The sequence below is a fragment of the Typopeltis vanoorti genome, chromosome 26 (assembly GCF_054136105.1).
Source record: "Typopeltis vanoorti isolate ZY-2024b chromosome 26, IOZ_Tvanoo_1.0, whole genome shotgun sequence".
In the NCBI taxonomy this organism is placed as follows: domain Eukaryota; kingdom Metazoa; phylum Arthropoda; class Arachnida; order Uropygi; family Thelyphonidae; genus Typopeltis; species Typopeltis vanoorti.
This window is the reverse complement of record NC_143574.1, coordinates 29,285,897-29,312,404: the sequence shown is the minus strand read 5'-3', so window position 1 is coordinate 29,312,404 and position 26,508 is coordinate 29,285,897. Positions and strand designations below refer to the sequence as shown.

Below are 26,508 nucleotides of genomic sequence, written 5' to 3'. Positions count from 1 at the left end.
TAGACTCAAGGCGATAGATGACTTTCATTCCTTTGAAATATCACAATGTTGTTTATTGAAGGCCTGAAGTGGTGTGCTGCACATTTGATTCTGAGAGCAAGGGGACCCAGTTTCTGTTCAGTCCCTTCCCCTTTCTCACATGCAGTGAGTGGCATCTCTCAAGAACATGCTATGGGAACCCAGACTCCACCACCTCATTCATGGGCACAACAGTAAAATGGGTCTACAGGTTGGCCTCTAGAAAGTAGAGCCAACCAGTGAAACTATTACATACCAAGGTACATGGGACCAAATCTGATAGTAATGAATATATGGAGGCTTCCTGATCAGCTAGCAAATAATCCTGCCACCATTTACTTTGCCAGATCATGCCTGGAGGGAGTCTGAGTATGGCTGTATTCACTGTTAGCTATCATGGCTAAAAGTGGGAAGGAGACTGGATTTCTTCTTGTGAACAGTATGCAAATCTTACATCCCAGTGCACTCTTTAACTCTCTGACACACCAATAATGAAAGACAACATATTTAAATTAAAAAAAAAAGCACCAAAAATCAAATTTGAAAATGTTTGGTTTTTGTTTTAACACTTGAAAAAACATTTATGCATCCACTTCACCAACAATCATGAACTTAGCAATATATGCACCATCACTACTTACAGTCATCCAAACCATACCTGATATCCCTAAAGGAATCTCAACTAAATCACATTTTTCTGTCACAAGGACAGAACATGTGCATTCATTAGGTCTATCCCATTTCAGAAATGCCAAACCTTGAAACCCTAAAGTGTTCTACTGTGGCTCAAAATCTCTTACTAGACTTCACTGCATTCATTTGCAGTCTCTACTGCCGTCCAAATTCTGATAACTGCTCAGACTTCTTTGATTACCTATTTCCAAAGCTTGATTTTTTGCAGTCCAAATATCCAAACAGTGAGGTCATCTTCTTTGGGGACTTCAATATTTGCTACTTAAACTGACTTCTTTTCTCTAATTCCAAGAATCAAGCTAGTAGGGGTACCAAGGTATTTGCTGTTAGCAATGACCTAAAACGAACTGTTCATTTACTCATCAGTATACCAAACAATCATCACTACACTGGCCTGGTTGGCCAAGTGGCTATCCTCTCTAACCAACAGGCTGCAGGTTTTCCAGCCATGGATGTTTGTGACTGTAATTTGAGTTTCAGTGTCTGGTGTAAGACTACTAATTCGAGGCCTAAAGTAGCTTTAAAAAGTTCCTTGTTTGGTCTCTAGAGTTGGGTTTCTGAACCAATTAAAAATGAATTATTACTTATTATTAAAGATGGAATATTATTTCTTGCTGGTACATCACTGACATTACACAAATCCCAAATCTGTCCAACTCTGGAACACATTTAGGGTGGTGAACCAAAGGCTCTCTCTATAACAATGATTGATGCCATCTATAAGAGGGAAATCTGATTAATTGATGACTCCTCCTTTTCCACAGATTCATTCCAATCACTTTTTTATAGACATTCAGCTTCTTATTTACTTCCAAGAATGTAAGAACACAAGCAGATGCCAATCTCATCCATTTATTTTCCTTTCTTCCTCTTTCATTCCACTACATCTGTCCTTTGGATCAGCACCCTTCATTCTGTCTTCTCCAAAGAAGCTGTTTAAGAAACTTCCTTCTCTTTAACCTCTTGCCTACATATGGCAGTATAATGTGCTAGATTTCACAACCTTTCATATGTATGAGTAGATATATATATATATATATATATATATATATATATATAGATATATGAAATTTCATGAAGCAATAAAATTAAAGCTTAACTGATTCAGTACAACTCTTCATCACTGTTTATTATTTATCACAATTTATTATTTTTGATGTCTAATAATTGTAACATGTATTAACTCACTTTAAAATGTTCCAAGTCAATTCCTCCATTAAGAAACTCAAAGGCGATGAAGAACTGGTTCTTGGAAAATATATCTAAAAGAGTGATTTGATTCATGTACATGATATGTGCAATCAATGTATCTTAAAATAAAGACACCTAAATACATTCTAACATATTCTCAGCATAAAAACAGAAAAACTGTATAATAATTTCTCACTCTGAAAAATAAACTCATCTAATATCTAAATGTTAACTTAAAAAAAGTACATATGCTGTAAACCTTTTATATATATGGATTTCTGAAACAATATATGAAATCTGTTGGTTCTGAAAGTTTGGTCAGCATGCTCAGTCTTTGCTGACATTCACATGAAGGTAGTAGTGTATTACTTTCTTCATAACCTGGATTGTGGATTTCTTACATTTATCAGAAATTTATTATATTCCATTTATTAGCAGCTTCCAGACAAAGTGATAGAGTGAAAGAAAAAGTGTAGTTTAAAGCATTTGTAAGAAATGTAAAGAAGTTGGATCAAGTGGGTCAGTCCCACATTTGTGATAAGTATAACATTAAGAAACAAACTATGCTGGACTTACACAAAGTTAAACATAAATTAAGAGCATGCTGTAAAGCATAGTGCAGATTCTTTTTAGTCTAGCTCCTTAATAGGTTCTAAGAAGTACATGAAAGTTGTTTAGGACAAAAACCATTTTCATTTGATATTTCATAACGACCATTTGTAAATTGCTTCCTTGAGGAAGCAATTTACAAATGGTCGTTATGAAATATCAAGAATTATAATCAGAAGTCAGTGATTTATAACTTTGCTGCATTGTGGAAAGATGTCAAGATACCTACATTAGCTTGGCATACAGTTGGACGAAATTACTTTAAGATATTGAAATTGAGTTTAATTTTCTAGAAATTCAAGACATTAATTTCCACCAGATATTAATGTCTTGAGAAATGAGGAGGCATCATGTAGGAGGATGTGGCTGAAGAAAAGTGATGGTGGTCCTGGTTATCAGATACTGATTCCAGAATAAACTGCTGATGTGGTTCTTTGAGTGATAAGGAAGAAACCAAAAATGTCAGGTATACATCAGTGGATTAATAATCTGATAAATTATATTGATATGTCTGATAAGGCATTGCAATCCTACTGTGTACATTTATGCACTTTGAGAGAAATGATCAAATTGCAGCAGCATCAAAGTAGGATACAGACAACACTGAATTTCTTCAGTGTTGTCTGCGTGAAAGTGGGGGGGAGTGAGATGGTAAGAGATGGGTCATTAATAAGTCTAATTGCACTTCTCTGTATTGAGTCAAGCATTCTGAGGGAGCTTTTAGCATTGTGGATTGTGATTTGTATAATGTTAATAACAGCTGTTCAGGGGTGAAGTAATGTCTTGAGTGAAAGAGAAGTCCTAGTTTTTTTGAAGCAGAGGATGCAATGATTGTGATGTGTTTATGCCAGGAGAGGTTTAATGTCAGGGTAATTCCAAGAAGAGAAATCTCAAATTGGGCTGGAAATTTGGGTATTGTCAAAAATAATACTGGGAAAAAATAATTCTTTTTTTTTTATGAGAAATAAGACAAAACTGGGTTTTATTAGCATTGAAATTGATGAGATTATCTGAATCCCATTGGAGGATGGCTCAGAGATCAGAATTGAGGACGGTGGTGGTTGATGTTCTGTAAATTGAGGTGAGTTGTGTAGAGTAAGGTTTATCAAATGAAAGGGAGGAGCGCAATGTGCTGTCATCTGCAAACCTGTGTGTTAGGTTGGAGGTCAACTGAAGTAGGTCATTGATATATAGCAGAAAGAGGGTTGGTGAGAGGAATAATAAACAAGAATAGTATGACAGAAGATTGAAATCAATAAATTTATGGAGAACCAAGAAATTCGCTAGAACATTAAACTACTGATATGCAAAAACATTTTATTCACCTCTGATTGGTTTGACCAATCAGAGGTGAATAAAAATGCCTTTTATAACTAAAATTCAACACTATTTCTCGGAAAAATCAGAGAAAAGTACAGATGGCATCGATGCAAAAACCATATTAAAAATGAAAACATTAAAATGAAACTTGACTTTATTAATATTCAAGAATACGTATGCAGACTGATCTTAGATAGCTAAGAGATTGATATTTATGCGACTAATCACTTAAACAGAATGGAATAAGAAAGATTGGGGGGGGGGGGAACCAGAGAAATACCAAGATACAGACAAACAGATTGCAATTTAGAGTTTCCTTAAAAAAACAGAAAGCTAGGCAAAGTGGAGACAACAACAACAACAACAACAACTAATCTGCAGAAATACTGAAAACACCTTCGAATGGAGTAGTTTATTACAGTTGAAGATTTGCTACGTGAGTATCCTTTTAAATTAGCACTGCTGCTGTAAGTTTGGAATGGATTACTGGCTTGTTATATAAATGAGTTTTCTGTATCTGTGTTGATATGGTGAAATGGATTGTAATAATGAAACTTAAGGAGTTTCTTTTTCAAAAACAATGTACTTGATTATTTGTGCATGCAATAAACAATTACATGCAGATGTCTCTATAAGCCAATGCAAGTTAATAAAATAATACTGAACTCGCAATATTTTTAACTCACAACATTTAAAATTTTATAATATTGTGCAAGAAACAGGACTGCTTTACTAAATATGAAATGTTTAGTAAGCAATACAATCAGAACTGCTATTTTACCTGGTCTATCATTATAAGTTTTCTTCATCTTTGCGTACCTGTCCCAGTGAGAAAGAAGTTTAGCAGGATACTCATCCTGGACACAGAAAACTCTAAAATACATGAAAAGCAAGTAAATTTATATATCCATTAAAATAAAAAGCTGGAATTTTACTGGTATTCTTATACAATGACCATGCATTTGCTATATGAACAGTTATCTTTTAAGTTAGAGTTTACTGCAACTTATAAGATTAAATGCAATAAATAAGAATTAACACTGTCAAAGTCTGATCATAACATCATAACTTACTAGATACTAGATAATGATTTTTACATAGAAATAACTGGAATTTAACATATTAGTATTATTTCCAAGTTTCAACAGATTCAGAGACCATTATAGTCATCCCTGAAGGCCAAACTCAACAGACCACAAAGCATATTGTTTTGCCTTTAAAACATTCGTCATTAGTGCACTCATCAACCCACTATTCACTATTTTCATGCAAAAAATCTACTTCTCACCTCTTTATGCACGTAATGCTTATACTGCTCCAATACAGCTTATACTAGTGCAACTAATAGTAATGTTTAATACATGCTCATTTAATGAAAAGGACATTAAATAAAATTAATTTGGTTTTTTTTAAAGTTTATTTATAATTTATAGTAATATTAATTTTTTTTTTTTCTTAAGAATAAAATGTTCTGTTTATTGTTCTTTTATGTTTCAATAAAATTTGTTGATTAATATTTATTGGCTGTGTTCACAAATAACTTTTTTGAAAATGTAAGAAATTGCTAGTAACCTGGGATTTACAAAACTTTTTACTGAATTACCAGTAATTGAAAAAAGTCAGTAAATTTACAACACCCACATAATAGGGGTTGTAAACTTCTCACAATGGCATATAAATGCAACAGCTTGTCCTTGGTTTCACTCTCCTTCCTAAAATTCCTCATTTATATCATCATGCCACAAAACCTTTGACTATTGAGGTCATCCTTGAAGCCCTGTCTTTCATTCCACTATTATTGAGAATTGCACCTATCCTGATCGCTTGCATTAGAGCCCATTGTCTAATTCTCTGATTTCAATATTTGGATATTCTCTCTTCTCCTCTCAGTTACCATCTACCTCCTCAATGCTTAAGATGTTTCTTTCTGCATCATTTTTTCCAGACTACTGTCATTTATCATCTGACATCAAGATGTTGCCTTCAGGATTATACTAATAAGACCAATCAGTTCAATACTACATGTAAAGCAATATTATGAACATCTGAATGACATTTCGAACATCCAAATTAAGAATGGTGTTCAATATGCTGTCACAATCGCATGTATAAGACGTGACTGGAAAAGTAAGAATACAGTTCATTCATATTTCACTGTTTATTTAATTTTTTTTAAAGTCAATCCCACTCACAAAAAGTTGCTAACCTATACCATATTTAGTACTGTGGGTAGGTTAAGGATTACATAACTGGAAAATCCCACGTTAGACATCCAATAATTGAGTGAATGAAATGACAATGAAAAACATCCTTCCTATTTAACAAAACAAATTTACATCTCAGTATGAACTATTTTTATATAAGAGACTACTATGGCAATCAAGGAATTTGTCATATATTAGTGAGCGGATACTGATAGCAATCCTAGGCCTTGTGTTATGAGGCACCACAGTTGAAGTGCAAAATCTTATTTGCACTTCAACTGTGATGGCAAATCTGTGACCATCAAAATAATTCTTGAGTTACTCTAACTTCTTCCTATTGAGTATTATAAGGATAAAATTACTCTACATGTCAAGACATGTAGAGTGTATCACTGATATCCTGCAGTTCAACTTTCTCTTAAAAAAAAAAAGAAAAAGAAGTTGGTCATTTTTTTCATATGACCTTTCATAAATGGCCTTGTGTTGTAGAATAGTGGAATACCAAATATTGTGCATCTTCAGAACAAAAAAAAAAAAAATCCCTTGATTATCCCATAAGATGGGAATTTTCCTCAGATGGAGTTGCTTTAAACTTCTGTAAGGAATTGATGAATGTTTCCGTACATCAATTCTCGTTTCAATTCCTGTAATGAAAAAGTCAAGAGAATCATTTCTTTCTGCAGCATATCACTGAATAGTTGAAAGGAGGCCATTGTACTTTTTTGCTTTGTAAATTTCCATCAACTTCCTCATTACCAAACTCAAACTTCATGGTATCCTAATTTTTCAAGAACAATACTATGTACTGTTGCAGCCAATATGTAGCTCAGCTGACTGAATTAAAGTCACACTTCTATTTACCCTCAAATTATCTCCATTAACCCACAGTAGTCTGCATTCAGTGTGGATATCCATCAATGGAAAATTATTGAAACAAGCATAGAACTACAAAAATATCATGTTGACAACATAAATAAGATTATTATAGGGATTGAGAGAGAGAGAGAGAACCAAAACAAGTGCCCAAGGAAAGGAGGCAGCACTCGATGAAACACAAAGATAAGCTTTAATTTTAAATTTCAAAATGACAAATTAGATAGGTAGCCTAATGTTGTGCCTACTGCTGCACAAGAGGTTTTAATATTGAGGAAGTAGAGAAATGATTGAAGATATAATGAAAAAGGAAAAGCAGGTTCTTGTAACACAAGACATAAATAGCAAGGAAGGAAATAAATCATACAGAGATATTTTAGTAAAATCTGGAGAACAGAGCAGGGTTAATAATAATGGCAAAGTAGCTGCTACAAATGTGCACAATTTCACATGGAGAAACACACAAGAAATAAGTCTTAAATGATATTTTCAGACTGGTTCAGGATAACAGAATGCTTGAAACTTATTTCTTGGAAAAAGAATTAAAGCTAAAAACTCCCTAAAGACTCTATTTTCCTCTATGACTACAAAATGTGGAAAACTAAGTCAGAGTGGCAAAATCTGAAGAAAATGAATGAATAAATTGTGATACAGAACAAAAGTGTGTAACAGACAGTGGAAAGTCATCAAGAAATCAAGGAAACATCATTAACTAGCTGAATCTATATTTTTTTTAGTTTTTTTTTCTTTCTATGTGAATGCCATCCACAAAAGGTTTTAAACATATGTTGAGATATGGTTCCACTGCTCTGAAGATTACACATGATACTTTTTAAAGCCATTTCATGCCTTTTAAAAACAGAGTGGTGGTCTCAGACTAGGCAGTGAAACTCATCTGTCACTTAAGTGTGGTAATAATATTCAAAGATAGAAGGATTTGGAACTCACAGACTACTTTACACTGCCCTGAATAGTGTTTCCCAAAGTTTGCCACAAGTAGTACATACAGCAGTGACGTTCCAAATATTTAACAACTGGCTTAAATTTTTCAGAAAATGACAATGTATACTAAAATATTAATTAAAAAACTTTAATTGATACCTTCCTGTATTTCGGCAATGTTACACTGCCATCTTTTGGGAACATAAAACTATGATATATGCATGAGGGTGCATGAAACTGCCCCAAATTTGGGAAGCTTGCATCCTAAGAACATCAACCCAACAGCCAAGACAATCCAATTTAGACCGCTAGGGGGCATTTTTAGGACTCTAGGACAAACTTCAGTTGCCTTCTTCACCCTCATTTGCTTGTTGTTAGTGCCTGCATGCACATATAGTTTTATGTTCCCAGAAGATGGCAATGTAACATTGCTGAAATATAGGAAGGTATTGATTAAAGTTTTTTAATTAATATTTTAGTATACATTGTCATTTCCTGAAAAATTTAAGTCATGTGTAACCAATGTATAAATTTATCTACAAGAAATATTTAACAACCAATAACAAATTACTATATAAATAAAAAGTACATTTCCTTTTATTCTATAAATAAACGAGACTATATATATTATTATAAATCTGCTTACCAAGTAATATAATTTGCAGTGCAAATCATTCTTGATTTTTAGAAAACGTTGGTATATTTTGTTTGAGGCAGCAGTCATTAGTAAAATGATATGCATATCCGATCCGTGATTTGAATTTGAGGTCCATTTATCAATGGTTGTCGTGACATCCTATGACAATTATTGAACTAATATAAACTTCATATTATATATATAAACTCATTTAACTAATGAGTTTATTAGTATGCATATGATTTTAGGATGGTATACAGTGAAAATAAGGACTACCTTTAGAATGTTTTAACTAAGAACAATAAGATTAGTATGTTTAAACAGCAAAAGACAGCTTTACTTTCATATTTGTTAGATGTGCCATGGTCTGGATACTCATTAAAATCTGTAGAACAAGGTTGGGCAATCTTGTGGCCAACAGTGTTTTGGGAAAAAGTTAACATTAAATTGATTATTTTACTTTATTTGTATTATAAAATTATGTATTTTATATTTTCAGTAGTAAAATCTTTTTTTTTAATTTGCAAGTTTAAGAATAATCTTTTTCCAACATCTATTTTCTGATTATAAATTTGTAATATGCGACAACTGCACTGCCTCAAGCAAACTGTTTTCACATGCCTCAACACATTTTAGCAGCTGACTTAGCTGTTTTTCAGCAAGTGTAGGTAGGTAATTGTGTACCATTTGCATACTCTTGCAAACATATTTGTATTGTGCAACTTTTAAGTGTTTAAATAAATTTTATTTTAAATCCATAATTATGGATAAATGAATACCGTATATGTCAGTGTATAGGATGACTCTCAAATAGTACAGAAAACCCCTCGAAATCATGGGTTGTCTTATATGGCGAGTATAAAAAAGGGAAGCTTAATTTCTTGGATGAACATTTAGGTAGTTACAATACATTGTTATATAAGAAAATAGACAGTGTTTATAAACAAATCAGATTAATTTTTGTTACATAAATTTATTTAAAATATTACAATAGATGTAAGTCTTAAAAAACAGATACTAATTATTAACTTCAATTTTCATGTTAATTTTCTTCATCATCTGTTGAAAATAGTTCTTCAGATTCATTGTTTAAATGATCGTCATATGGATCCCAGTTCAAATCTGGTGAATTGATTTCGTTTTCATCATCAGTGTTCCACAACAGATCATCTTCCATACCATCCATAAGATTAGAGATACCACACTTTTTAAATGATTTTATTACAGTTTCTACTTTTACTTTATTTCATGCTTTGATCGCAAAATTAAATGATAATTTTAATAATCCTAAAATTAAAAAAATGCAAAATTAATAATTAATTAAAATTGGGGCTAATCACTTAATTAGGGTAATTTGCGTAAATACTAAATTTATGCTATGCAAATAAATAACGGATATAACAACAATACCTAACATTGCATTAATACAAGAAAGAAGAAATTGGGGGTCATCTTATACAACTGACATAAGCTTAAAACCTAAAAATAATCTAAATTTAGGCCTCGTCTTATATGCTGGTCGTCCTATATGCCAACATATAGGGTAATTCAAAAATGAAAGAATTCAGAAGATGGTGAAAACTCAAAAAAAAAAAAGTAAAGACAATTTAATTGATTCCAGCATTGCTGCTGAAAAGAGAATGATGACTGGAAAAATGTGAATTATTTGCAGTGATGGAAGTAAATAATAAGCCAGTGTATCTTTTGTGTAACAAAGTTTTTATTGATAAAAACTATACGATTCTAAGCAATACTTTAACAATTTTCTCAGTGAATCTGATGTAAAATTTCAAGCTGATAGCCAAATGAAATTTAAATTAAAGATACCAAGAAATTATATACTTGGTTTAATCCTTTATCCAGGTCTAGGCAAACAAAGTTTGCACCTGAAGTATTTTCAGGACTGGGGCAACTCGTATAAGGAAACTAAGACTTCACATCACTTGCCTTAGTATCCCATAATACAAAGCACATCTACTTGTGGATATGTATAATGCTATGCATTATGGGAAGGGTCATTACCTAGACCAGTTTCCACATTATGTTTGCATTATGGGATACTAAGGCAAGTGATGTGAAGTCTTAGCTTCCTTATACGAGTTTCCCCAATAATGAAAATACTTCAGGGGCAGGGGCAAAATTTGTTTGCTTACACTTGAATAAAGGATTAAACCAAGTATATAATTTCTTGGTATCTTTAATTTATAGTATAACCAAGTGAAAAAACTTCTAACAAATGAAATTAGCAGTCTCAAAGCACAACTTCATGAACAAAAGAGAGGCCTAAAAAGATTTTTATCATTGATAGAATTAGTTATGCTAGCTAGCTAGCTATAGCCGACTTGGGCTTCTGACCTAATGTTTAATCCTCACCTTCTCATGGTGTGCCCTGTTAGGTATCAACTTGGATACTGAACGAGCAAGGATGTGCTGGCAATTTGAGATTTAGCCAACCAAACTGTATTCTTATTGGCAATGTTCTGTATCGCAATACAAAACAATGGTACAACATGAGAATTTCATGTGGGCTGGGGTGTCTCGCTCATTTAAATAAGGCTCTTGTTTTCGTCAGGGAACCAGGATGAACAGCGAAAAGTCAGCTACTGGAACAAATCCCAACTAAACATCAACAGAGTTCAAGAAGGTGGTAAGATATTCTGGAGGTTGTTGAAGAAGCTTAGGAATGGAGGAAAGAGTGCTGTAAAAGGAGTTAGAGATGATAAAGGTGACATGAAAATGGGAGAAAAAGATATCCTTGAAAGTATGGCGTAATTACTTTGAAAACCTGCTAAATGAAACAAGCAGTGATGACAGCACAGTGATTAAAAACACTGACCAGGCATGCAGTCAGGAATACATATCCATACTTGAAGTAGAAAAAGCCAATGATCTGGAAAAGGCATGTAACAAGGTGCTAAGAGGAAAGCTCTTCAAAATGCTCCAGTTATATGGTGTAAATGGGGACATTATATCAAACAATGTATAGTCTCTATTTAAGTTGTAAGTCAGCAGTTAGAATTGAAGGGGAGTTCAAGAAGATGGTTTAATGTAAAATCAGGCATGTGACAAGGGTGCACATTATCTCCACTGTTATTTCATTATCTATATGGATTACATTATGAAGGAAAGTGATATTAAATCTGATATCAAAATTGGTGATGTTAATCTTAGCTCTTTACTTTATGTTATACTTCTGAATAAATGTAGTACAAGTGTGCAAGATTCCCTGACTAAATTGAACAACTAGCGTAATAAATTTAGTATAAAAATCAACAATAAATAGATAAAGACAATGAAAATAGGCAAAAACACTGAAAACATTAACTGCATCTTTAGTGGTGAACCTATAGAGCAAGTAAAACATTTCAGCTATTTAGACACAATTTTTAGTGAAGATGGTAAATTAAATATGGAAATAGACAACAGAATTAGTAAAGCTAGTATGGTAGGAATCAAGCTGAATGAATTTATATGAAATAAGAAACTAATTTATAAGTTTCTTATTTTAAGACAGTATTCAAGCCAATTTTAACTTATGGATCTGAGAGCTGGGTTAGAAATAAAACACTTGATCAAAGACTGGAGACCACAGTTCTGAGAGTTCTGAGAAAGATTAATGGAGTGAATAGATGGCATCGATGGCAGTATCATATTAAAAATGAGAATATTAAGAAGGAACGTGACATTGTTAGCATTGAGAAATGTGTGCATAGAGGTAATCTCAGGTGGTCACTTAAACCGGGGTTGTCCAACCTTAGGAAATCCTAGGGTCGCATTAAAAAAAATTTATCCGAGGGCTGCATCACAATGCATATCTAGTAATTTGGTGAGCAGCAGCGACACAACCTCGATAACTGAACCAACAACACTAATCACGTGCTCATGTTCCCTGTGAGCACCCGGAGTATGCGAGTTGGAACAAAACAGTGTAAGAACGCTTCTTGGACACATCTAATATTTGAAAAACACGCAGGTATATAGTGATGTAAAAACACCAAATAAAATTACCAACAGTGAGATTATCAATTAGTGATAGAATTAAAATAACGCATTAGACTTAAATTGTTATTTTATTTTTTCACTCGTAAAAATTAAAATCCACAGCACTGACTTAAGCAGAATGGGAGAGGAAAGATTAGCAAAACAATTGTTCTTTGCCAAACTGGCAGGAAAAGACCAAGATATAGATGGATTGATACAATAAACAGTGTCTTAAAAGAAGAAATATAAAATCTAATAATATTGGAATCTTGACAGATAACAGATTAATTTGGAGGAAAATTGTTGATCGGAAGTTAGTAATCGTGTAACTTTTTCATGTAGTAGTAGTTTCATAATCCCCCCCCCCCCCCGAGGGTACATATGATGAATTTGATGAGCTAGCTATAAAGTAGCCTGCATTCTAGCTCACAATAAGAAACCATTTTCCAATACCGAACTAGTACAAGAAATATTGACTGCGTTCATTGAACTGCTGGAGAATTATGATTCAAAAATAAAAGATGATATTCTTCAAAAGGTAAATATACAATTAAGTTGGAGAACAACTATCTGCACAATGCTTGAGTTAGTAAAAGACAGAAAATCAGTTGCTCGAACAACTAAAAGCTGTTTGTATTTTTCCTTAGCACTAGATCAGTCAACAGATGCTAGTGACACTATACAGTTGATATTTTGGGTTCAGACCTTCAAATTAGGGAAGAAATGCTTGGTGTTTGTGGATTACAAGATCAAAATGTGGAAAACACGTTTGAAAACTTTCTTGAGAACTTAAAAAAAAATTTAATCTGGATCTAAAAAAAAACTGGTTTCTGTCACAACGGATTTGTGACAGAAACCAGTTTTTACGATTTGTTTCTCTTTTGAAGCAGCATTTAAATGAAAACATGAAGTCCAAGCTGTCATCTTTCCATTGCATTTTGCATTAGAAAAATTTATATGTTCAGATGTCTGAAAGTGATGAAAAATGTGATGGACATTGTTGTAAAATTTGTGCATTATATTTGAAGTGGAAGCACTCTCATTCATTGATAGTTTGAAGAAAAGCAATGATTGCACTTTTGATGTCTTACTGATTTTAAAATGTAAGATGGTTAAGTAGAGCAAAAATCTTGGAACAATTAACTTCCTTACTTGCACAAATAAAAGAGTATCTTGTTGAAAAAAGTAAGATTTAAAATTTCCCTGAAATTCAAACATTTTCATGGCAGTATGATTTGCACTTTCTGTGCGACATGATAGCTCACTTGAATAATTTGAATATGAAGCTACAGGAAAGAGGTAAAATAATAAGTGAGAAATCACAGCCTATTCATGAATTTCAATTAAAGCTGAATCTCATTGCAGAACAATTCAAAAAGAATGATTTGACACATTTTGCAAAGTTGAATAGTTTTTGAGAAAATGACTATGATTTCTCTGATGCTAAGGATGATCTCTATGGAAACTAGATCAAATCTATTTCAAAAAATTGAAAATTTGAAATTAATATTTTATTTTTTGCAATCTCAATTTGACTTAGCAAATTCTAGTAAGGAAATTACAATTTTTTTGTGTTTTGGATAAGCATGGAATTGAAGATGAGATGCTTACCTCACAAAATGTAGATCACATAAAAGATAAACAAAAATGTTCTATCAAAGAGATGTGGCTCACAATTCTGATAAATGAGTCTTAAACCAAATTTAAAAGATAGCAATTTCAAAATGATTATCCAGGTTTTTATTTTTTCATACCCATCTACATGGGTATGCAAGCCAACATTTTCTATGTTTGATTTCCTGAAGTCTAGATCTAGATCTCGGCTTACTGACATAAATTTAGAGACAGAGCTAAGATGCTCATTGAGCATAGATATTAAGACAAATTTCATGAAATTTGAAATGTGGCCAACGTTGGTTTCATTTGGCACAGTTGTGGCCACTATGAAAAATAAGTTGCCCATCCCCTGCTGTAGAAGTAATTAAGCGCTATGTGGAACAATGTGAATAACAATTTGTCAAAACTGGAATAAATGGAAGCAGTTAAATTTTCACCAAAATTTGGTATGTGGATTAAGGTTTCGTATAGTTTATTTCAAAAAACAGCTGTGAAAATTAATCCATATACCCAACTTTAACAGAAATAATTATTTTCATTTATCTCAAGCTTGAGAAACTTGTTCTCAATAACTGAGTATGCACGCACGTGCAAACACACTGTTTCTGAACAGAAATTCAGCAGTTATCACTAGCCTTAATCTTTTATAACCAATTTTTTTTTAAAACATTTCCTTAAGCCTAAGATTAAATTTCCTTTGTCATTTACATCTAAAACAACAACTGGTTTTTATTTATTGTTACTTGGCCTTTCTACTGACTAATGGTCACCGAGACATTCCAGTGAATATTCCAGGAATGTCCTACTTGTCTATTATTAATAGGAACAAATAAGATTGTGCCGTGCAATTTTCAATTTTGAAATTTGTCCACATCACTATTCGAAATTTTCTCTCAGTCAAGTTTACTTTCATGTTTAGTGTTAAATGCTATAGCTGGCCCTTCTTTTCAATGATTCATATTTCCTGAATATATTGCATGTTTATTATTTAGAAGGCTCTCACCCATTTTACTCTATTGTTTTAATAACACCAATTATGCAGTTAATGGGATAAATACCTAACACATCATGTGATAAAAGATATCTGAGAGCGAAAGTATCACAGAATTTGATCATCAATTTCCTGACACATACTACCCTCAAAAGGTGAACAGATACTATGGTAGTACATGATTACATTTACATTACTACTAATCTCCTAATGATTTTCCTCCTAACTAGTCTATTACTTGTCATCATCCAATAATGTCGTATCTAACATTTTGTTCTTCTAAGGCACTTCTAACTGAATCAATCTGCTTAGACCTTGGTCTTCCTCCGGATCTTTTTTTCTGGCATCAAGCACCTATTTTGCTTATTTCCTCTCCCATTCTGTTTAAGTGACCATACCACCTTAGATTAGCTCTGCTAACACATTCCTGGATACTGACAATGTCAAGTTCCTTCCTAATGTCTTCATTTTTAATATGATTCTGCCACTGATGCCATCTGCTCAGGCCCCTAATTTTTCTAAGAATTCTCATATCTTCTCATATCTGTGGTCTCCAGTTCTTGATTAAGTGCTTTATTTCTAACTCAACTCTCAGATCCATAACTTAAAGCTGATTTGAATGCTGTCTTGTACAGCTAACTTAGTGTTTCAGGTAATTTCTCTCTTATTCCATATAAATTTATTCAACTGGTTCCCCATACCAGCTTTGCTTATTCTGTTGTCTACTGCCATTTTTAATTTATCACTAAACAAAACACTGTGCCTAAATAGCTGAAATATTTCACTTGTTCTAGAAGTTCTCCATTGAGAATGCAGTTGAAGTTTTCTATGTTCCAACCTATTTTCATAATTTTAGTCATTTTATTCCGATTTTCAAGACAGATTTGTTATGACTGTTACTCAAATTAGTTAACGAATCCTGCTGATTTGCACCACATGTGTTGAGGAGTACATCATCATCTACATAAAGCAAAGAGTTAAGTTTAATATCTCTGATTCTAAAATCAATGTTAATGACACTTTCTTTCATAATGTGATCCATACAGATGATGAATAAGAGTGGAGACAGAGTACATCTTTGTCTTACACCTGATTTCACATTAAACCATTTTCCTGTATTTCCTTCAACTTACAATTTACAATTCCTCTGACTTAAAATATAGACTATGTATTGATCTATATAATGTTCCATTTATTTACCCCACATAAGTCTAGTGTTTTGATAGGCTTATATCTGGGCACCTTCTCGTATGCCTTTTTTCGAACTACTAATTTTAGGTACAGATCATTGATATATTCTCAAGATTTCTCTACACTTGTAAAGTGTAGAGAAATCTTGAAAGATTTTTGAAAGATAAAAAAGATTTCTTTACACTTGTAAAGTGAAAATCTGATTTTGACAACCTCTATTTGACCTGAATGCAGCTTGTTCTACTCCAAGTTTCTCTTCAAAAAATTTTTTTAGCCTCTTCTGAAGTATGCTTGCATAAATCTTACCTGGAACACTTAGTAGAGAAATTCTGTAATTCTCACATTCAGCTTCATTCCCTTTTTACATATGAGCTGTAACAGACCCTCTGAATTATGCAGTGTAGCCAATGCAAAACTTTTATACCTCCATATTTAAGCATTTCTGATCAAATATCATCTACCAGCTGCCTCTCCACATGTCAGGCTTGATAGTTTATCTCAAGTACCGATATGTATTCCTCTTCACATTTCTCTTGAATGTTTTCTATAATGGTTCTATTACAGAGCCAACATAGCTCAGTTGGTACAAACCCTTTGGTTGAAAAAGATCTGAGTTCAAATCTCTTCTACAATGTGAGAAAACTTTTCAATAAATAAATATATTTTCAATAAAATGGTAAGTTAAGCAGCCTCATATGGAGGTAGAGATTTTTTTTTTCCCCTCTAGGTTTTTCATCCCTCTGAACAGGCAAAAGATGCCACATGAATACTAGCATAAAATACTTGCCCTTACAGGGGTGCAGCAGAGGAATGGCAAGTTGGCTGCATTTAAATGACTAAATGCCCTAATCAGGGGACTCAACCTCCTGGAGAGATGAGATATGGATGGGTTCCATTACTGATTGTTTTGCTTAGCAGCTTTTCAAAGTAATTATAGCAAACATCTAGAATATCCTTATCTTCAGTTTTCATATCATCTTTATCATCTTTGATTCCTTTTTACAATACTCTTTCCTACATTTCTAAGTTTTTTTTCCAACAGCTTCTATAACATTTTGCCACCTTCCTGATATTAATCTTCTACATTCTTACCAGTCTTCCCATGACTTTTGTTTAACTACCTTTACAGAGAACTTAGCTCTCTTACATTTTTCTCTATATTCTTTTAGGGCATCTGCTGACTTATTTACCAGGAGCTTTTAGTATGCTTTCTTCTTTTCCAGGACTGCTTCTTTAACTTCATGTCCACCACAGTGTTCTTATTTTTCTATCCTTGCAAACAACTTCACCACGTCTTCCTAGTTGAACCAGTAAATGTTTTCTTCAGAGTATGCCATCGAGACTTGAAGGTTTAGTTCTTGTTTTCAAACGGTTACATTTTTTCCTGAATAATATTTGTATAGTTGAGTCTACAGTTTATCTGTAAAAGCTGCTAATCTTTAAAGTTTTTTTTAGAGCTTACTTACATATTGTTTTTTTCAGTGCATTATTATCTCAATTAAAACTACGATTTGATCACTTTTTAATCCTCTGTATATTCTTAATATCCTGAACCAGCATGAAGATATCATTATTGACAATAACACAGTCAATTAGGATTTTCTTATTTCTTGTGTCTTCTCTCCATGTGAACTTGTGGCATATCTATATGTTGAAACATGTGACTAGTTTATATCTGAGTAGAAATCCAGCAGTTATTATTATTATTGGTCTTGTCCTTTTCTCCCAAAACTTTTCTATATCCTTGATGGATTCATTTCATACTCTGCTGATTAGACCTCCAACAAGAACCACCTTTTCCATTTTCTGTGTCAACAGTATGCTCCAAGATTTGAAAATTTCAGCCACTTCTTCCTTAGAATAGAATCTTCTGTGGGACTTTAGGCACAAATAAGTTTCGCTATTCATTTCCACATACAGAAGTTTGATTCTACTTAAAATTGCTTTCAATCAAGAAGTTTATCTTTGTATTTGGTGTCGAATGCTACTGCTATTTCCTTTCCTTGATCATTATTATTGCCCGAATATAACATTCATCATCACCATCAAATTCCTGCCATGTACCCTGAAGGAGGTGTACAGGATATGATAGTACTACATGAAAAATTTACATCTTTACTAACTTCCTATCCATAATTTTCCTACAAATCAGTCTGTTACTTGTCAAGACTCCAACATTATCAGATCTTATATTTCTATCGTCTAAGGCACTTTGTACAATATCAATCCACCTATATCTTGGTCTTACTCTGGGTTGTTTTCCTGCCAACCTGGCAGAGAACACTTGTTTTGCTAATCTTTCCTCACCCATTCTGTTTAAATGACCATACCACCTGAGAATAGCTCTGCTAATGCATTCCTGGATGCTGACAATGTCAAGTTCTTTCCTAATATCCTCGTTTTTAATATGATATTGCCATTGATGCCATCTGTTCATGCCTCTAATCTTTCTTAGGACTCTCATATCTGTGGTCTCTAGTCTTTGGCCAAGTGTTTTACTTCTAACCCAGCTCTCAGATCCATAAGTTAAGACTGGTTTGAACACTGTCTTGTATACAGCTAATTTAGTGTTCCAACTAATTTCTCTCTTATTCCATATGAATTTATTCAATTGACTTCCTACCATACCAGCTTTGTTAATTCTGATGTCTATTTTCATATTTAATTTACTATCTTCACTAAAAATTAGCTGAAATGTTTTATTTGTTCCACAGGTTCTCTGTTTACAACGCAGTTGACATTTTCAATGATTCCACCTATTTTCATTGTCTTTGTCTTTTCATTGCTGACCTTCATACCATACCTATTACAACAGTTTTTCAATTTAGTCGCAGAATTGTAGCAGATTTATTTAGAAGTATAACATCGTCCACATAAAGCAAGGAGCTGACATTAACATCTCCAATTTTGATATCATGTTTAATATCACTTTCCTTCATAATGCGATCCATATAGACAATGAATAACAGAGGGGATAATGTACATCCTTGTCTCACACTAGATTTAACATTAAACCATCTTCCTGTACTTCGTTCAATTCTAACTGCTGACTTACAGCTCAAATAAAGACTAAGAATTGCTTGATATAATGCCCCATTGACACCATATAACTGCAGCTATTGAACAGCTCTCTCTTGGTACCTTGTCATATGTCTTTTCCAGATTGACAAAACTTAAATACAGATCTTTGTTATATTCCCATGACTTCTCAACTATTTGTCGTAAAGTGAAGATCTGATCCTGACAGCCTTTATTTGGCTTTAATCCAGCTTGTTCTTCACCAAGCTTTTCTTCCACTATTCTTTTCAACCGTTTCTCAAGTATACCTGCATAAATATTACCAGGAACACTCAATAGGGAAATAGCTCTGTAATTCTCACATTCAGTTTTATTTCCCTTCTTATATATAGGTACTATGAGGGCTCTACTCCAATTATCTGGTATTCATCCCTCTGCCCAGGCCTTTTCAACTATGCAGTGCAGCCACTGTAAGACTTTTATACCACCATACTTCAGCATTTCTGGTCGAATATCATCTACTCCTGCTGCCTTTCCACATTTCAAGCCTTTGATGGCTTTTTCTACTTCAAGTATGGATATGTATTCCTGACTGTATGCTGTTGAGTGTTTTTTACCACTGTGCTATCACCGTTTGTTTCATTTAGTAAAAATTTATCAATTTTTTGAAGTAATTACTCCATACTTCAAGGATATCTTTTTCTCCTGTTTTCATGTCACCTTTATCATCTCTAACTCTTTTTACAGCACTCTTTCCTCCATTTCTAAGCTTCTTCAATAACCTCCAGAATATTTTGACACCTTTTTGATATTTATTTCTATGTTCTTGCCAAAGTTTTCCCATGACTTTTGTTTAGCTAGTTTTACACAGTGTTTAGCTTTCTTACATTTGTCTCTGTAAAGCTGACTTATTTGCAAAGAAATTTTGATATGCTTTCTTGTTTTCCTTCACTGCCTCTTTAACTTCTTCTGTCCACCATGGAGTTCTGATTTTTTTATCCTTGCAGACAACCTCACCACATGCCTCTCTGGCTGAATCAATCAGGGTTTTCTTCAAGGCTTGCCATTGAACCTCCAAGGTTTGATTCCTGTTCTCAAACTCTTTCATTTTTTCTTCAATAATCTTTGTGTATTTTAGTCTACAGTTCACATCTGAGAGCTGCTCAACTTTTATTCCCTTTAAAACTTTCTTACATGTTATTATTTTCAATATGAAATTCAATTTTATCCTGCTCAAGACTAAATAGTGATCACTTCCAATTTCAAATCCTCTGTACACTCTGGTGTCCTGCACCAGTGGAAAAACATCACTATCAACAATAACATAGTCAATGAGACTTTTCTTATTCCTTGCCTCTTCTCTCCATGTGAATTTGTGCACATTTTTATGTTGGAACATGGTGTTAGTAATAACCAGTCCATGTCCTGAGCAGAAATCCAACAGGTATTTGCCATTATTATTAGCTTTGCTCTTTTCTCCAAATTTTCCCAAAATATTTTTGTATGTCTCACAATCATTTCCTACTCTGTTATTTAGATCCCCAACAAGGACCAACTTTTCCTTTTTCATTGTGTCAGTTGCTTTCTCTAAAGCATCAAAAAATTCCTCCACTTCTACCTCAGTAGAACCTTCTGTGGGACCATAGGCACAAATAAATCTCATTGTTCAGTTCCCCATCAGTCTACTTGAGACTGCCTGCGATTCAAGAAGATTAGCCTCGTTTTTAGTGTTGAATACTATGGCTACTCCTTCTTTTTCCTTGATTGTCATTGCCTGAATATAACATTTTGTATTTATTGCTCAGAAAGATCTCACCAGTTTTTGTCTTTTTTGTTTCAGTCACCCCTATTATGTCAATCTGGTACTTATCTAATTCCTCAGCTAGCTCCATTTCTTTGCCATTCAGGCTTCTTATGTTGATAGTACCAATCTTTAACTCTGGTGATGTTGAGTTGGGGTGTGTTTTCAGATTTGTTGCAGTAGCTGACTTTTAGCTGTTCACCCTGGTTCTCTAGCAAAAACAACAGGGACCTTGTTTAACCGGGCGACACCCCAGCTGGCATGAAATTTTGTCATGTTGTATCGCCATTTTGTATTTTGATTTAAGCCAATAAGAATACAATTTGGTTGGCTAATTCCCAAATTGTCAGCCCATCCTCGTTCGTTCAGTATCCAGGTATATACCCAACAGGGTGAGCCATGAGAATGTGAGGATTGGACATTAGGTCAGAAGCCCTGGTCGGTGCTCCGCATTCCTTTAAAGGCTATGTGGAGGTCTCCTCTCAGTTATGCAGCTTTGACCCTTAAGGTCAATGAAGATCCATATAACATTCGATACTTATTATTTAGTAGGACTTCACTTGTTTTAGTCTTCATCTTAGTAATGTCAATTTTGTCCATATAGTAATTTTCCAGTTCTTCTGCAAGTTAGAATTCTTTCCCATTGATACTCCTTTATGTTGATGGTCCCTATTTTCAATTTTTTTGATGTTGGGTTCATTCTTCTTCTTCTACTAGATGTTGAGTTGGAGTTTGTTCTAGTAACTGAGTTTTCACTGTTTTCCCAACTAGCATGAAATCTCATCATGTTATATATGATGTTGTAACATCATATATAATAATCAATTTCTGGTTTAAGCCAATGGAGGGTACAATTTGGTTGGTTAAGACCCAAACTGCCAGCCCATCCTCATTTGTTTGGTATCTAGCATATACCTAGTAATGGGTTGCACCAAAACGAAATGACCATAAACAAGATAATCACTTTGCCTCCAACTGGAGAGGTAGAAAAAGATGGGGGGGGGGGAAGAGGTAGACATAATGTAGTTCTAACCTAGGAAATGGCTACACAATAATGGAATGACATGATGTGGTGGCACCTTGTGGTTTTATAGGTATGATTAATTTGCAATGAATATGGATCCTGTTGAGTGTTAGATCAATTTCTATTGGATGCTCAGAATTTGCATGACAGAATGCCTATTATATAAATATTCATGAAAAGCATTTATTCTACTAATTTTGTTTTGCAGTATATCATCGATATGTCAACATTTTTTACAAACCAGTAATAAAAAATGTTAAAAACTTACCTCTCCAAATGAATAAAATTAGAAGTCATGTTGCATTCTGAAGACTTTAATAAACTTAGTTCTCTACAAATATAAAAAGAAGTTCTGAATATTACTGTGTAGCACATTAGCTACAGTAATCACGTTAAATATCATATATCACTAAAAGCAATTGGAAAACAATACAGATTATTGTTCCATATAAAATATACATACAACATTTCAGAAGTACATTTTCTTCTTTTTTCAATGCATGTTTTTAAGAAAAACATACACAAAAATAATTTGAGAGAAATGCAGAAAAAGATCGTTTTCGTACTCAACTCTACATTTCTGACCTGAATGCTTTCCAACATTCATGTCTGTCTGAATACTGGAAAGTAATGACGACCAGTTTAGAAAAGATATGCTTCCGAACTGAACTTGCAAAGATGTCAAGTTTGTTGCAAAGTTATAGTTTAAGTTCACTGCCCAATATGAGAACATATCCTCCCTCCACACACACTTACTGAAGTGGCGTAAAAAAGTTCCATATCTGGTCACCACAGCAGGATTTTTGGATTATTTAACTCTCAGCCCATTCATAGTATTAATACTAATATACTATAGGCTAAAACTCTTTTGTGAGTTGAATTCACATAAAAAAGATGTGTTAAAAAAGATATACAAATAGTTCAATTTCAATCCAACTAGAGCTTATGGTGACCTGTAATGCTATCTGGCAGACTGTAACCAAATGATTTTAAAGTTCTTGACATTGTGCAAAATCTTCTTGTGACAACAGAAATCTGTAAACAGTTATGATTTGAGATTTACCTGTGTACAGCAGCCAGTGGGGATGGTGTTAGTCCTGTGATTCTGTATAAATAAAGTTGAACTAATACTACTCAAAACTTTGCGTATAACAATATTTTTAAATGACAAGTAAATATGTATGTATTATTTGCAGAAATGTGCAAAACACATATTCACACTACAAACATGACTGAGGAAAATTAGGGAAGTGAATAGATTATAAAGAGAGAACAGATGTCATCAGTGTTAGAATCATATTAAAAATGAAGGTATTTGATAGGATCATTTCAAGAGCAAACTGAGCTGAACTGATCATATTGGATGTACTGATGGTGATGAGTTGATCTACTAGTAACTCAATAGACAAACTGACCAACAATACACAAACAATTACACAAAATGCACAACTGGCAGACACCAAGTTTAACCACTTTATCCTCACAAAAGCTTTATAAAAGCCAAGTTACTCAGTCATAGTCTATTTGGTCTAATAAGTAATGGAAGAAGAAAAGAAAATATCAGTTTATTATTGTTCAACCTTTTATGAAAACAGAAACAATTCTGGATGAGTTGATAGATCTTCAAAAAGTAACAGATATAATAAATCCATGGCACAGGATATTCACACAACAGTTTTTGACAGCTGATGTACTGCCAGTCACAAAACGTTAATTTATCAAGTTATGCTATAAATTAATATGTTAAGGTACAGGTATGAATATATATATATATATATATATATATATATATATGCAAGAATAAACTTACTGTGATATAACTATTTCTGGAAGAATTTCTGAAAATGTCTTCTGTGGTTCTTCATTCACCAAAATATTTCCTTCAATAGGCACAATCTTTAAAGCAATCTTTTTACCAGTGATATGTTGAAAACTAAATACTTCTCCATATACACCTTCTCCAATCTTCATAGAAGGAGATAACCTACAAAATGGCTGGTATAATCAAAACTTATCTGTTAATACACCCCCCCCAAATACATAAACATAATATATATCAAAATATTCTACATTCATCATTTTATATATATATATATTCACCACAGTAAAAGAAAGAAACTAATACTACAATGAAGTCAATAATATTCTGATGAGAAATATATCTTACAGGCCATATGAAGGTGACTACATAGCCTATAAAGAACAAATCAGAACCACCTGGGACTTCTTGCCCAATATCTAATTCTCCTTACCTGCCTGTGAGGCATCTCATTATTATTTATCAATTTGGAAGCTGTATGAAAAAAGAATTGGCTGGTAATTGGTCAGCTAAGTACCATTATGCTGTGTCAACAAAATGTATATATCCACCACAGTAAAAGAGAAAAATTTCTACTACCCACAATGAAGTCAAAAAATATTCTCTTGATGAACTCTCATTCTATCATCTACTCCCTTGTTTCAATCTTGTATTTCCATGTTCAAATTTCCATAGCCACTACTATGATTCATGTCCAAGTTTCTGTAACAAAAAAAGTGCATAAAACTGGAATGGAAATAAATAATTTACTAGCTGATTTTTTGCCAGCTCTAGCTAGCATTATCAGAAGCATTTTAACAATACACAGCGAAGACAGGGAAAGAAATGACCTTGAGAACAAGTATAGTCACATGAATGGAGGGAGATGGAGTTCTTTGTGGTAATTTCTGCTATTAATGCTGACAGGAAGATGGGACAGTGCACTAGAATCTATGAAGCAGTACATCATCATCAGTTCTGTTGCAGTTAACTGAGTTCTATAGAACTTGTGTCACATCTAGGAATGATCTCTCTGATTTAAATGGAAATTTGTGTTCTTCACAAATTTCAGTTTAAATGAGAGATCATTGGCCTGGCTTTTTTCCATGGGGTAAAATGGTCTTGATCAAAGACATCTTGTACTAGTCTGTTTTTTGGCTGCTGGATGAATTTTTTTTTTTTTGCCTAAGGTAGTCCAGTCCATACTGCATGTCTGAAATACAGAGTTCCACACTGACAGGAAATGCTGTAGACACAATGGAAGAAGAGGATCCTGGCAATCCTTGATTCATCTCAGGAAGGTGGAAACTTCATTCAGCGGTTTGTATACTCTTCTGATCCTATGTTGTTTTAGGAGGAAGAGGGAGCCCAGTTTATTCATTGTACCTTTGATGTTGGGTAAAGATATGATAAACGTATAGTCTGGTTGGTGGAGGAGGGGGGGGGGGTCTTTTAAAGGAGTTCAGTGAGGGTTTTTCTGTTATATCCATTTTGTTAGAATGATATAAATAGAGCTTGTTGTTTTTGGTGCAGCTGGTCATAACAACAACAGCAAAACTAACTCTGCCCTGGAGGTTAAAGATTTGAAAATTCCAAGTTTCTGGGTGGATGGTATGTGAAATGGCATGTAGTTAACCATCTATGTGTGTAGGCATATGGCAGACTGAAAATGTGAAGAAACCCATCTGCTTGCCTTGTAATGCCTCAAGAAGGCTAGAGCCATTTCTTTCTCTCTTCCACAGTAAACTAACTTGGGAATGGATATTGGTAAGGAAATGTAAAATATCAGAAAGAGCTTTAGGGCAACGTAGCCAAATGGCGAAGACAACATCTATCTACCTCAACAATAGCTTTGGGTTTGAGGAGGGGGCTGAATTAAGTGCCAAAGGTTCGAAGGATTCTATATAAGTTAGCAATGAGAGTGGGGTGAAAGAGTGGGAAAGTTATTGCTAATCTTCAATCTGTTAAAAGAGCTGTTTGTTTCAGCTAAAATACCCTGATTTAAGACATTTTCAAACTCTATGACTGTGTATTGTTAAAGTACCTCTAATAATGCTACCTTAAGCTGGCAAAATGTTGGCTTGAAAATAATTAATTTTAGTTAGCAAATTATTTATCTGCATTCCAGTTTTTATAATTTTTTGTTTCAGAAACTTCAACGTGAATCAACTTAACTTTTAAGTCAGCCTGTCAATACTCATTTGTGAATGATTGTGCAACTTATTTTCTTTGGTAGCCAGGGTTGGAAGGGATATAAATGATCATCAGTTATTAAAATTTTATCACAGCACGAGGGTGTCTATTGAGAGAAAATTAGAAAAGTGGAAAAAATAAGAACTCCTTGGTAGCAGTCCATGAAAACAGATCATATAAATACCTGACAATTAAGTAAGAATGTGCTCATAGAGAATATAGGGAAAAAATGTAGAAAATCCAAGTTATGTGTGCAAATAACAAAACTAAAATCATGGGAAGATTACATAGGCAAAGTGGATATTAGATCCAACATTATTTCAAAGACAAATGTTTGTAGAAATTATGAAAGTTTCATAAAATTGACCTGAGAGCTTACGAGAATATAATCCTCGGCACTTCAGTTA

At 33.5% G+C, this 26,508-nt stretch overlaps 1 protein-coding gene across 2 annotated transcripts in view; it reads right to left on the bottom strand.

Annotated features, from left to right (window-relative positions):
- The window catches only part of LOC150092449 (uncharacterized), a 161,568-nt gene that overhangs the window by 27,797 nt on the left and 107,263 nt on the right, over nt 1-26,508 (bottom strand). For both annotated transcript variants that reach the window (XM_090415003.1, XM_090415004.1), the window contains exons 9-12: nt 23,921-24,094; nt 22,379-22,441; nt 4,613-4,704; nt 1,900-1,973 (exon numbers count right to left, since the gene is read on the bottom strand). In XM_090415003.1, the coding sequence (XP_090271129.1) occupies nt 1,900-1,973; nt 4,613-4,704; nt 22,379-22,441; nt 23,921-24,094 (403 nt within the window). The remainder of the gene's footprint in view (nt 1-1,899; nt 1,974-4,612; nt 4,705-22,378; nt 22,442-23,920; nt 24,095-26,508) is intronic.